We start from the raw sequence: 15,023 nt of genomic DNA, 5'->3' as shown, positions 1-15,023 counted from the left end.
ACTGCTAAATGAAACAAGCAGTGATGACAGCACAGTGGTAAAAAAATACTGACCAGGCACGCAGTCAGGAATACATATCCATACTTGAAGTAGAAAAAGCCATCAAAGGCTTGAAATGTGGAAAGGCAGCAGGAGTAGATGATATTCGACCAGAAATGCTGAAGTATGGTGGTATTAAAAGTCTTACAGTGGCTGCACTGCATTGTTCAGAAGGACAGAGGGATGAATTCCTGATGATTGGAGTAGAGCTATCATAGTACCCATATATAAAAAGGGAAATAAAACTGAATGCGAGAATTACAGAGGTATTTCCCTACTGAGTGTTCCTGGCAAGATCTATGCAAGTATACTTGAGAAACGGTTGAGAAGAATTGTGGAAGAAAAGATGGGTGAAGAACAAGCTGGATTCAGGCCAAATAGAGGCCGTCAGGATCAGATCTTCACTTTACGACAAATAGTCGAGAAAGCATGGGAATATAACAAAGATCTGTATTTAAGTTTTGTCGATTTGGAAAAGGCATATGACAAGGTGCCAAGAGAGAAGCTATTCAATACGCAGCAGTCATATGGTGTCAATGGGGCATTATATCAAGCAATACTTAGTCTTTATTTGAGTTGTGAGTCAGCAGTTAGAATTGAAGGAAGTACAGGAAGATGGTTTAATGTTAAATCTGGTGTGAGACAAGGATGTACATTATGAAGGAAAGTGGTATTAAACATGATATCAAAATTGGAGATGTTAATGTCAGCGCTTTGCTTTATGCGGATGATGTTATACTTCTAAATAAATCCGCTACAAGTCTGCAAGATTCTCTGACTAAATTGAATAGCTGTTGTAATAGATATGGTATGAAGGTCAGCAATAAAAAGACAAAGACAATGAAAATAGGCAGAATCATTGAAATGTCAACTGTGTTGTGAATGGAGAACCTGTGGAACAAGTAAAACATTTCAGCTACTTAGGCACGATTTTTAGTGAAGATGGTAAATTAAATATGGAAATAGACAACAGAATCAGCAAAGCTGGTATGGTGGGAAGTCAAATGAATAAATTCATATGGAATAAGAGAGAAATTAGTCAGAACACTAAATTAGCTGTATACAAGACAGTGCTCAAATCAGTTTTAACTTATGGATCTGAGAGCTGGGTCAGAAGTAAAACACTTGACCAAAGACTAGAGACCACAGATATGAGAGTCCTGAGAAAGATTAGAGGCGTGAACAGATGGCATCAATGGCAATATCATATTAAAAACGAGGATATTAGGAAAGAACTTGACATTGTCAGCATCCAGGAATGAGTTAGCAGAGCTAATCTCAGGTGGTATTGTCACTTAAATAGAATGGGAGAGAAAAGATTAGCAAAACAAGTGTTCTCTGCCAGGTTGGCAGGAAAACGACCCAGAGGAAGACCAAGATATAGGTGGATTGATACTGTACAAAGTGCCTTAGACGATAGAAATATAAGATCTGATAATGTTGGAGTCTTGACAAGTAACAGACTGATTTGGAGGAAAATCGTAGATAGGAATAAGTTTTAAAAGAGGTAAACCATGAGTAGACATAACTATACATAATAAATAATGGAAAAACTCACGTAGAAATATTATTTAATAGTATAATTTTCGCCTGTGTGTCACAGGTGAAAATTATACTATTAAATAATATTTCTACGTGAGTTTTTCCGTTATTTATTATGTATAGTTGTAGATAGGAAGTTAGTAATGATGTAATTTTTTCATGTAGTACTATCATATCCTGTACACCCCTTGAGGATACATGGCAGGAATTTGATGATGATGATGATGGATTAGAGATAATTTAATGGACGTTTTTTCACTTTGCTATGCTACCAATTATATATTTGGTTTAATCCTTTATCAAAGTGTAAGCAAACAAAGATTGCACCTGAAGTATTTTCAGGACTGAGGCACCTAGTGGCAAAGGTGGTATAACTTCTCATCACTTGCCTTAGTATCCCATAATGCAAAGCACATCTCCTTGTGGAGATGTAAAATGCTATGCATGAAGGGAAGAGTTACTACCCAGACTGGTTTCGACCTTTACTGAGGTCTCGCTACCTTAGTATTACCACCTCTGGCTCCCACCATGAGACTTCAATAAAGGTCGAAACCAGTCTGGGTAGTTATCCCTCCCTTAATGCATAGCATTATACATATCCGCAAGGGATGTGCTTTGCATTATGGGATACTAAGACAAGTGATGAGAAGTTATACCACCTTTGCCATGAGTTGCCCCAGTCTTAAAAGTACTTCAGGTGCAAACTTTGTTTGCTTACACTTGGATAAAGGATTAAACTAAATATATAATTGGTAGCATAGCCAAGTGAAAAAACTTCCATATACTGTAAGTATTATTATTATTACAGGTAACTCCAAGGAGTCCTTAGCCTCATCGAGGGATGCCCTAAACATCATGTCAAGAACTATTCAGCATTTGAACTCATTCACTGTCATGACACCCCAAAAGATTCTGGCAGCTTATTTTACTCATTCACCACTCTCCAAGTAAATAACCTAGTTCTAACACCAGCAGAACTGTTCTGAAAAATTTCTTCTGAATTACATTAAAACCCTCAGTAATTTGAATATCTCAATCATATCACCCCTTTTCTGCCTATCTACCAATTTCTGTAACTCACAGATCTTCAACCTGTTATCATAAGGTTCATTTCATAGACCAACTATCATCTTGGTCACTTGCCTCAGGATCCTCTCTACCTCCTCCTCATCAAGAAGAAACCCCTGGTGCCCAGATCTGAGCACAGTAGTCAAGATGGGGTTTTATCAAGGCTTGATAAAGAGGAACAATAACCTGCTTGTCTCTGGTCGTCAAAGTATTCTTCAGTAACCAAGTGATCTGATGAGCTGATTTAGCCACTATTGCTATGTTTCCCCTAAACTTCAACTCCCTATCCATCAACACTCCCATCTGGTTTTGTCAATTTCCTGGAGTACAGTTCCATCAATGTGGTATATTGCTGCTAATCTTTTCACCTAAAAATGCATAACCTTACACTTTGCTACATTAAACTGACAACAATTCTCCTTATCCCAGTCTGCTAATCTATTCAAATCATCCTACAAAATTCTGACATCATGTGTATTCAGTATTGTTGTATCCAACTTTGCATTATCAGCAAATAAATGAACAGTTCCTCACAGATCCTTTCCTATATCATTAATGAACAAATTAAATAGCAGTGGTCCAAGAACAGAACCCTGCAGCAAACCACTAGTCACAGGCCTTCCTTTGACTCTACTCCTGAATAAACTACTCTCTGATATCTCTCCATCAACCACCCTCCTATCCAACCCTATATCTATTCCCATGTACTTCAGTTTATTGATTGGAATTCCACGTGGTATCCTGTGAAAAGCTGTAGCAGAGTCCAGCAGTATCACTGTAAACCCATTACCTTATTCAGTATGGCAGTCTGATCGAGATCACTATAATAACAAACTGCTATAACAAGCTATTTTAATGTCCTGGATAATGGACTACCATAGTAATCATACTCTAGAGGAATTATTAAAATGCATGTGGTTCAATAAATATAACTTGAGATGTTCCACATGTTCCTATGTGTACTGCACTTAAAGTGTTAAGAGCACATTTATCTTTACTGTAAACTAAGGTCCCTGCCACACAGCTTTCAGCCATCTACTAAGTGATTGAGTGCATATGTCCAGTAAGTTGTGCACACATTCTGAAGCCTGTGCTCATAATGGGAAAGAAAACTAATAGTTTCTGACAGGAGAGGACTATAATGGATTGGTGAAATTTTTAAACTGTACTATGTCTAGTTAAGATTAACCAATATATAGATAATTTATTTACTTTATTTAATGTGGATCTCATGTATTTTTTGAATAAATATGCAATATTTATTCAAAAATTAGGAATTCTCCTATTAGGAATTGCATATTTTGCAATTCCTAATAGGAGATTCTGTAGAATTTTCAAACATCACATTTTTTCAATTCATATTATATATTTTTGAAATCCATAAGAGAGTAATATAAAACAGATCAGTGAACTTTTTAATATCCTACACAATGGAAAAGTCTCATTCCAGCTAAACCATTTCTGAGTTATATATTTAAATAAAAATGGTTATGCTTAAAGTTCAAAGCTGTATAACTGAGAGGAGACCTCCACAGCCTTTAAAGAAATGAGGAGAAATGACCAGGGCTTCTGATCTAATGTCCAATCCTCACCATCTCGTGGTGCACCCTGTTAGGTATCTACCTGGATACTGAAAGAACGAGGATGGGCTGGTAATTTGAGATTTAGCTGACCAAACTGTATTCCTATTGACTTAAACCACAATGTAAAATGATGGTACAACATGACAGGATTTCATGCCAGCTGGGTTGTCGCCTGGTTAAATAAGAACACTGTTGTTTTCACCAGGGAAACAGGGCGAACAGCAAAAAGTCAGCTACTGGAACAAATCCTGAAACACATCCCAACTCAATATTACCAGAGTTCAAGATCGGTACAATCAACATAAGAAGCATGAATGGCAAAGAAATGGAGCTGGCTGAGGAATTGGATAAGTACCAGATTGATATAATAGGGGTGAATGGGGGGGGAAAAAAAAAAGACAAAAACTGGCGAGATCTTTCTAAGCAATAAATACAAAATGTTATATTCAGGCAATGCTAATCAAGGAAAAGAAGGAGTAGCTATATATTATTCAACACAAAATACGAGGCTAATCTTGAATGGGCAGGCAATATCAACTAGCGTGATGTGGGCAAATATCAGAATGGGGAACTAGACAATGAGACTTATTTGTGCCTGTGGTCCCACAGAAGGTAAGGTAGAAGTGGAGGAATTTTTTGGAGGCTTTAGAGAAAGCAACTGACACAATGAAAAAGGAAAAGTTGGTCGTTGTTGGGAATCTAAATAGTAGAGTAGGAAATGATTGCTAGACATACAAAAATATTTTGGGAAAATTTGGAGAAAAGAGCAAAGCTAATAATAATGGCAAATATCTGTTGGATTTCTGCTCAAGACATGGACTGGTTATTACTAACACCATGTTCCAACAAAAAAAAATATGGACAAGTTCGTGTGGAGAGAGGATATAAGAAATTAGAAAAGCTTCATTGACTATTTTATTGTCAATAGTGATATCCTCATGCCAGTTTAAGATACAAGAGTGTACAGAGGATTTGAAATTGGAAGAAACCATCAGTTAGTGCTAAACAGGATAAAAATGGATATCACACTGAAAAGAACAGTATGTAAGCAATGTCTAAAAAAAATAAAGTTGGCAGCTTTTACATGCAAACTGTAACCTCAAGTACATAAAAATTATTGAAGAAAATTTGAAGCAGTTTGAAAACAAGAACCAAATCTTTGAGTCTCGGTGACAAATTCTGAAGACATTAACTGATTCAGCAAGGAAAGTATGTGTCGAATTTGTCTGTAAGGATAGAAAAATAAGAACTCCATGATAGACACAAGATAAAGAATCAGTTCTGGAAAAGAAGAAAGCATACCAAAAGTTCCTAGCATATAAGTCAGCAGATGCCTTAAAATATACAGAAAATTATAAGAGAGCTAAGCTTTGTGTAAAAACAGCCAACAAAAATCATGGGAAGATTTTGGTAAAAATATAGAAAATAAATATCCAGAAGGCGACAAAAAAAAAAAAAAAAACAATGTAAAAGGAATCAAAGATGATAAGGTGATATGAAAACTGAAGATAAGGAATTCCTAAATGATGGAGTAATTACTTTGAAAGACTGTACCTGAGATAGAAAAAGCCCATCAAAAAGTTGAAATATGGAAAGGCAGCTGGAGTAGATGATTCTATTCTTGAGAGACACTTGTGACATTAAATTAAGAATTATAAACACGTCAACACAAGAATATTTTAATGTTTGCCAAATATTTCAGTCTGAAACTAACAGACTATCCTCAGTGGCTTGAAGGAACAGTTTTTACAAGGAATATAAACAATTGATCATTCAAAAGTAGAACGAGTCGTGTGATGTTACATTGCTAAGCATTAAAGAGAGGTTTATTTATTTATTTGTATGGCATGAATAACAAAACACGCAGTACAATACACTGTCACTTTAAAAACATAAAATTAAAAGTCATTTTAAAAACCAATAAAATTAAAAGGTTACATCCATATGGTCAAATAGATCATAGCTTCAGGTGTAGCACTTAAAAAGTCCAATTTGTCTCCTGAATGCTCTGAGATAACACTGAGTCACAATAACAGTGTTGCTAAGAACTGGAAGCATGTGCGTGGGCATTGATTTAATTGTGCCATAAATCGGTCTCACTGTATTATTTAGTTGTTATCAACAAGTTTAACATGTGTGCTATTTAGCTACACTGGTGGACTTCTAATGTTGTTTACAAAGAAGTGTTATAATTCACAATTCTACACCATGACAAAAGTTCCAGCACCAAATACTTGAGCAAACACCCTGAAGTGTTTGCTCAAGCTGGCAATATAAATTCATCTCGGTGAAGAGGGAGGGCTCAGCTAGTAATAAAATAAACGTAGTGTTGTCATAATAGCCTGAGTACTTCTTGAGGATACAGTGACGATAACAAAAAAAAAAAAAAAAAAACATAAAAAATAAAAAATAAACATTTATTAATTAGCTCATTTTTCATGGATTTCAAACAAGAATCCTCAGAGCACAACTATCTGTTGCAACATACATCAGCAATGAATAAGAGAAACAATTCAAACTAATGAAGAAAAGGTCTAAAGTCCTAATTTGGCACCTTTTGATGTTGCACAGAAGTTATTACAGTTATTATGTTGAAGGTGATCTTAAGATAACTGTCTACAAAACTTTTGGCAGATTAATACTTGTTAAGGTTAGAAGAGCGCTTCACGGCCATTGCTGACTCTAAAAATAGTCTTTCTCAGTCCTCTGTATATATTTATAACACACTGATTTTCTTCCATTTAATTTTGTGTGGAGGGGAGTCTAAGGCATGGTCTGCCAGTCCTGACTTGTATTAATGATGGTAGTGAATGTATTTCATGTTCCTGGGGCAAATATTAATAGAAACATCAAAGGACACTTCATAAACTCCAGGATGTGCTAGGCAAGCAGATCAGAATTGCTAATTTGACATATGGTATGAAGGTTATGTTGCATTAGTAATTTATCTATCTTTTCAGATGTACCCATTTCAACAGGAATGATGGTATTCTGCTCTTCTGTGAGTGGGAGCACCTTTCCCCCTATTTTGTAAGAGCTATAGTCGCTAGTCAAAAAGTGCGGAAAAGATAGTTGAGGTCCAATGGCAAGGATTGCATCACTAGAACAACCCTAGTTCTATGAGTTATGTTTTGAAGATTTTACTGTTGGGCTGGATGATGATGATCTGATTTTTATGTAAATATCTTTCAGCGTGTGTTATAATACCATAAAAAAAAAAAGAAAAAAAGATATGAATAACATCCAGCACTTAAGCCTGTCTAGAAAATTGTATTAGTCAACTCTTCCTGCTGAAAACTTGTGGGAATTAGGAATCATTCCTTATAGTGGAAGGTTTCCTTTATCGTCTATGTCCTTTAAAATAGCTTTGATTAGAACTTTTTGGAGGTTAGTTACAGAGGGTAACCACAGCAATGTTGACCTAAAAACAAGAAAGAGAATCAATGAATGTTTAGAGAAACATTAGCCCAATAGTACTAATGAAAATCGGACTGCTCTAATGATCAAATAGAACTTTCTAGCTACTTCATGCCTCCAAAAAAAGTAGAATGTTTCACACTAGGTGATGACATCCATCTACCACCTAATGGTTCACAAACATCCATGCCAAGGTGAAATTCAAACCACCGCCTGTTGGTTGGAGAGCAGGTACAACATTCAACCAGGCGATAACAAATTTGCTAAAATAATGTCCAAATATTTCCTATCATTGCTTCTTTCAACCACCAAAATCTCTCCACCCTTGCATCCCCTTCTTGAGAAGTCACAATTCCTCAGTATCATCAATAACAATGATAATATCTACCCATCTCTATTTCCATCTTTATCAAATCGTTTCGATCAATGATTTTCAGGCAAATTAATTGAAGACATAAAATTCTTCTTCCTTATTTTTCATATCTCTGGCATTTGCAAATATAGCAACTAATTCTTGGGTTCTGTAATTAGCCCAACTTATACCACATCATAACACCACTCCTCCTCACCAGACTGAGAAGAGGAGTCAATAACCTATTCCATTTATCCAAGATTCAAATGATGTTTCACCATACATCAGAAAAAATAAAATGACTGCCACTGACTGAGTAGAGTAAAAAAGAAAGAAATGAGGCCAATGTATAATGATAAGGAGTGTACAAAATGATTGCTGTCTACAGTCACATAAAGCAATTATGTAATCATCAATTTGGATGTTAATGAGGAAATAGTATGATACTATATCATCCTGCAATGTGAATTCAAGATGAAAAGATACAAATATCATTCCTCTCCCCTCTAAATATACTTAAATAATTATTTGGCTTTGTACACTGTATTTTTAATGAAGATTAAATTACAAAAGTATTACTTTAAACTAATCAATCTTTCTGTTTAGTCAGTTTTAAATGTTTCCAATATTTTTTCGTATCTTCCATCCCACAACCTTGCTGTTGTAGAATGTAATTCTATAAAAAAAAAGTATTTCGGTAATAACTATTAACAATTTACAATCAATGAAAAAATTTTGTAAAGATGTGCCCTGAAAAACAATGCATTAAGAAGACCCACAACTTCCACATACTCTAAGATGAACTTGGGACTGTGGCTTAAAAAACAGGTGTTTAAGTGTGTATCAAAAGACAATATTTGTTCTCTTCCTTCTTACCTGTTAGCCATTAAAATGGCTAAGAAGTGGGAAGCGTCTAAAAACTGAAGTGTCTGAATGACCGATTAATGACAATTACTATATTTGTGATTTTAAGACACAACATGCACAAGCATGTACGTATATTAAAAAAAAAAAAAAAAAATGCTTACATGTCTACTGCCATTGAATCCATCCTGCATAGTCATAGGAGAAAAAGAAGTACCACCATTACTACTTTGATCACTTCCACTACTAATAAATGGCTGTTCTGAAGTTGGCCACACTCCTATCTGTCCATCAAACAAATTTGTCTGAAATAAAATAAACCATCATACATATGTCATTTGGTATAACATACAATGGCTAAGTGGTTATCAACCTAGAATGCATTATAAATAAATTATTAAACAACAATAATGCAGTTCATCAGGTAGCTGTCTTAAAATTACAAAGTAATAACAAATATTTCGTCAAAATATTTGTTATTACTTTGTAATTTTGACAAATATTTAGTCAAAATATTAGAAGGAAAAATAGTTTTGAAATTTAAATAAGTTAAAAAAAAAAAGAAGAAATTCTAAAGAAAATTCACTATATCAAACTATTCCTGTGGTTCTTATGAGTTTACTATGGTGAAAGTCCATTCTACAATTCATCTATAGACAAAATCTATATTTTAAAATAATTCAACATAAAAATAACTGAAGAATTTCCAGAATGAACTCATTTGATCACAAACATTTCAAATATACAATAACAAATGTTATGAAAATTCACTTATTACACACAAACACATAAATCTTCCATGCTGTCCCCTGCCCTCCCCCCCCCCCAAAAAAAGTTTGTGTATACAAAAGAAAAAGAACAAAGTATCAAGTACACTAACTACTTTGAAACAAAATTATTTCAAGTTATCTTCTTCTTATTGTGCTATCTTCTATCGAAGGTCAGCGACCATCTTGGCGAACAAACTGCGCTCTTGTGCTAATCTGAGCAGTTGTGCACTGCTCTTTCCTGTTCACGTCTTGATGTTGTCACACCATGATATTCTTTTTCTTCCTCTAGTTCCTTTGCCATCAATTCTTCCTACCAAAATAGTTTGTAGAAGTTGGTATTTGCTGTTTCTCATGATGTGTCCAAGATACGATGTTTTTCGTTTCTTGATTATTTGTACAAGATGTTTAGCTTTGCCAATGGATTTTAAGACATCTTCATTGGTAATTTTTTCTGTCCATGATATCTTTAGCATTCTTCTGTATAGCCACATCTCAAAGGCTTCGATTTTCTTGATGGTTGTCGCCTTATTAAACTAAATTTATTATAGTCTAACCAAGTGAAAAATAAACTTTCAACATTACTAGGCTACTTAAGTGTATACAGAGACAGCTGACTTCCATAAGGCATACTTCCTTCTGGATGTGTATTTTATGCAGTCTCATCAGCTCTTACTGATGAAACCAGTCTAGATGGTGTTCCTTCCCATAATGCACAGAAATATACATAGCTAGAAGGAGATGTGCTGCACATCATGGGATACTGAGGCAACTGATATGAAGTAAACAGCCTCTATATATAAGTAGTCTAGTTGTGAAGATGCTTTATATGTAAACTATTTCCATATGCTTGCTTAAAGGATCAAAAAAAATAAATAAATAAAATAACTTGTTTGGTTATGTGTGGAAAAGAACATTAAATTATAGGAATAATGAAATGATTTTCCCATTTTACAAGGCTTTAATAAGACTGTATTTGGACTACTGTGCTCATATAAGGATTCCACTTGGATTTCATAGATATGAAAAGATTTATCACCAAGTAACTAGGTTAACTAGCCTCTGTAATTCTGCATGAGAAGACAGACAGACTAAAGATAATAAGTACAGATATAAAGTGGGGTTTTGCATATTTAGACACAGGTTCTGGTTTACACTCATAATACAATTGAATGGAATAACTACAGCACAAAGAAAAATAACTAAACAGCAGATTTAATTGTTTCAATGTTACATTTCTGTCACAAAGACATCTTTGGGAATGCAATGACAAAATTATAATAAAACACAAGAAACAATAAGTAGAAGAAATGAAATTAGACTAAAGTATTATGAGAGGTATCCTCTATGGGTGCTTTTGGGCTAGTCTTAGTTGTTGGACATGAGGCCTAAGAATTAAAGTTTCCCAAATCTTGGGAAATTTAACACTGTATTTACTGGCTTACCGGTTAGGCAAATATGTCACTAGTCAGGTGTCAACTTGGGTCACCTGATATATCATATATTATGCAGTCTCATCATCAACTCTCATTGATGTTCAGTTGTGGGGCTGGTCAATTCAAAAGTTTTGTTAATGTTATGGCTAATATTTACTCACTTTAACTATGAATATTGAAATAGGTATGTCCATCTACTTATATATTAATGTGTTTATCAGTCTGAGACATGAAGGAAAACTCATAAGTCAGTGCCACATTACCATTCATTATTATACATTTATTAATTACTGATAAATTATAAAAAATGATGCACAATCATTTTTTTCATGCAACTCTCCCACAAAAGATTGCAAACTTACAGTACATTAGTAGTGTGGGGGGTTAGCTAAGGATTTTTTTTTTTTTTTTTTTTTTTTTTTTTTTTTTTTTTTTTTAAATCTGGAAATGCTGCCCTAGAGACCAAACATGGAACTTTTTCAAGCCAGTTTAGGCCTCCAATAAGCAGGGAAAATGGTTGCACACTGGATGATGAAATTCATCTCTCTCTCTCTCTCACCTAAAGACAATTACAAACATCCATATCCATAACTTGTTCAAACACAGCCTGCTGGTTGGAGAGTGGATATACCAACCACTTGGCCAACCAAGACAACAAATTCAAAATATAATATTTCAAATCACTTGTACAAAAAGTCGATTCCTTCTGTACAACCAAATGAATGTTAAAAACTTCCAACAAAATAAAACCCTTAGATCAGGGGTGGCCAACCTATGGTGCATGCGCCAAAAGTGGCAACATTGCATGATTAGAAGTGGTGCACTGAACCCCAGAGCAGAGAAAAATTTTTTAAAAAAATTGTATACGATTTATATTTATATATATATATATATATATATATATATATATATATATATATATATATATATATATATATATATATATATATATATATACACATATGTATGTAATTAATTTTTTAACTTGGGGATACTGTATATTATAAAATTATTTGGTAACCCTAATATATATATTTTTTTGAGAATTCATTTTTACTCAGTTGGAATATTATGGAAAAGCTTTAATGACTGTTACTCGGTAACAGTCATTAAGCTTTTCTCTATATATATATATATATATATATTTATAATAAGTGCGCACTTATTATACTTGTTTGATCTTGAAGCAACAAATGCTGACATGCGTCACCAGTTACTCAATCAGTTTACAGCTGACTCTCGTGTCATAACATTCGATGAACTTCTGATTCGATGCGAGTGACAATTCTGTGTTTTCAAACTTATATGTTTTTATTAACAGTTCTTTAAGTTTAAGATAAGATTTCTGTTTTCATGAAGGCTTAATATTGTTCTGTAAATTTAAAAATAAATTTTTTTCATTTTGAACGCGTATGTCAAGTTCTTGCCCGCTCCCCTAATTTGCCGATTACCGAAACTTGCAATTATTTGGTGTATTCGTATGTGTGTGTTTATGTGTTTTTTTTTTATACAATATCTTTCCTTTTTATTTACGTATAGTAGGTTTATTCCTAAAATTTAACTGATCATCAGCAAAGCTTTCGTAATGAGGATGTTTGGGTTGTGTGGGATTGCCAGCTGATCGACTTTTTTATGGCAGGAAGCGATCTCGTATTTCATTGGACATAATATATTATGAGAGAGAGAGATGAAACTCTCCATGAAAAAAAATATATATGTGATTTTTAAACTTATAGAATTGTATTAGGTCTTCATGAAAACAGGAATCTTATCTTAAACTTATAGAACATTTGAATGTTCATAATGTTTAAAACGATAAAATAATTTAAATAAATTATTTAATAATAAGCTGTACTTTTTGAAATAATTTTCTTTTACAGTCAGTTACCCATTACTTTGCAAAAGAAAATGAGCAGAAGAAAAGCAGAAGATGGTATCAAGCACCAGTTTAATGAACTGTGGGAAAATGAGTTTTTATTTATTGAGGGTCCTTCAGGAAAACCTTGTGCATTGTTTGTGAAAGCACTCTCTCAGATAATAGAAGACATGATCTTAACAGACACTGTAGAAAACATCAAGCTGAATTAGAAGAAAAACTGAAGTTAGTTCCTGGGTCTGAGTTGCAGAAAGAATAGGTGGTTAAGAAAAAGGAAGAAATAAAAAAGAGACAAAATATATTTGTGAAATGAAGTTGTGAAAGTGTGGCAATGCTGAAGGCGTCTTATGAAATTGCCTTTGTGTTGGCTAAAAAACACAAGCCTTTCTCTGATGGAGAGGAAGTTGTTAAGCCCTGTCTCGAAAAATTTGCAAAATGTCTTGGTGATAAGAATGTTGAAAGAAAAGTAAACCAAATTGCTCTGTCCAAGCAAACAATTACAAGATGCATCGAAGAACTTTCCCATGATGTTACTGAGCAATTGAAAGATCATGTTCATGCTTATTCTTTCTTTTCTTTGGCCTTGGACGAATCCGCTGACATGTGATGTAGCCTAATTAAGCATTTTTATAAGAGGAATTGATGGTAATTTTAGCAACTTTGAAGAACTTATCGGTCTTGAGTCACGTCATGGAAAAACTAGAGGATCAGCATATTTGACAAAGTAAAGTCATGTCTAGAATATCAACAACTAGATTCTAGTAAGCTCATCAGTGTTTGCACTGATGGAGCACCGTCAATGGCAGGTTGAGTTTCTGGGACTGTAACTTTACTTGAAAGTATTTTAGGTCGTTCTCCACTAAAGTATCACTGTATTATACATGAAGATTCTCTGTGTGGAAAAACTCTAAATTTGAAGCATGTTATGATACCAGTTGTAAAGTGTGTGAATAAAATTAGAGCAAGAGGGTTAAACAGAAGAGAATTCAGAGAATATTGTGAACTGCTAGATATGGAATATGGTGATCTCATCCTTCATTGTGAGGTGCGCTGGCTTTATGAAGGATAAGTTCTCAGTAGATTTTGGAAGCTGAAAGAAAGTGTTCGTAATTTTCTGGAAGAGAAGGATGAGTTGCATGAGGAAAAAGCCCTGTTGTGTGATGAGAAATGGCTATTTGATTTGGCATTTTTAGTTGATTTTACCAGCCACCTCAATGATCTAAATTTGGAGCTGCAGGGCAAGAACAAATGTTTCCTAGTTTAGTAAATGACATCAGTGCATTCAAAATGAAAATTAAAGCTGTTCATCTCCAAGTTAGAAAACGTGGATTTAAGTCAATTTCCACATAAAAGAACATAGTGAATCTGTTGAAGATAACGATAACTTTACAGAATATACTGAGAAACTCAGATTATTGCAAGAGTCCTTTAACAGTCGTTTTAGCGATTTTGCTGAAGAAGAAGACTGCATACTTGCATTTATAAATTCCATTTCACTTACCGAACAAAAAATCTTGACGATACCTAGTAACATACAGATGGAACTTATTGAACTTATTTATTACTCAAAACCAATTCTTTATTGAAAATACAAATTAATGAACTTCCATCACTCCCAGATGCTTCTGATATAATTAATTTCTGGCGATCGTTGCCCTGCGAACATTTTCCAGAAATGAGAAAATTTGCTCAGAGTTATATCTGTCGTTTTGGAACTACATACAGATGCTAATAATAAATTTAGATTAATCCTTTATCCAAGTGTGAGCAAACAAAGTTTGCACCTGTAAGTATCTTCAGGACTGGGGTAAGGTGGTACAACACCAGGGCAACTTGTTGCAAAGGTGGAACAAGCTACCAACACTCCTATCTCAGTATCTCCCATAATGCAAAACACATCTCCTTGCGGATATGTCTAATGTTATGCATTAAGGGAAGGGCCACAACCCAGACTAGTTTCGACCTTTATTGAGGTCTCTTCAGTGGGAGCCAGGCTCAAGTGGAGATACCAGGCAGAAGCATTAGCAGGTCATCTCTACCTATAGGAGTTGCCAAATGGTGTGCCACCCTTTTTTAATA

The 15,023-nt window shown here is 34.3% G+C and overlaps 1 protein-coding gene across 1 annotated transcript in view; it reads right to left on the bottom strand.

The window, feature by feature from the left end:
* LOC150103736 (E3 ubiquitin-protein ligase COP1-like) overlaps positions 1-15,023 on the bottom strand; it is a 405,850-nt gene that overhangs the window by 212,277 nt on the left and 178,550 nt on the right. Inside the window, exon 9 of the mRNA XM_090396516.1 lies at positions 9,030-9,170. Coding sequence (XP_090252642.1) covers positions 9,030-9,170 — 141 coding nt within the window. The remainder of the gene's footprint in view (positions 1-9,029; positions 9,171-15,023) is intronic.

Source organism: Typopeltis vanoorti, chromosome 8, assembly GCF_054136105.1.
Source record: "Typopeltis vanoorti isolate ZY-2024b chromosome 8, IOZ_Tvanoo_1.0, whole genome shotgun sequence".
In the NCBI taxonomy this organism is placed as follows: Eukaryota; Metazoa; Arthropoda; class Arachnida; order Uropygi; family Thelyphonidae; genus Typopeltis; species Typopeltis vanoorti.
The sequence above is the reverse complement of the archived record's forward strand: the minus strand, read 5'-3'. Positions and strand labels throughout refer to the sequence as shown.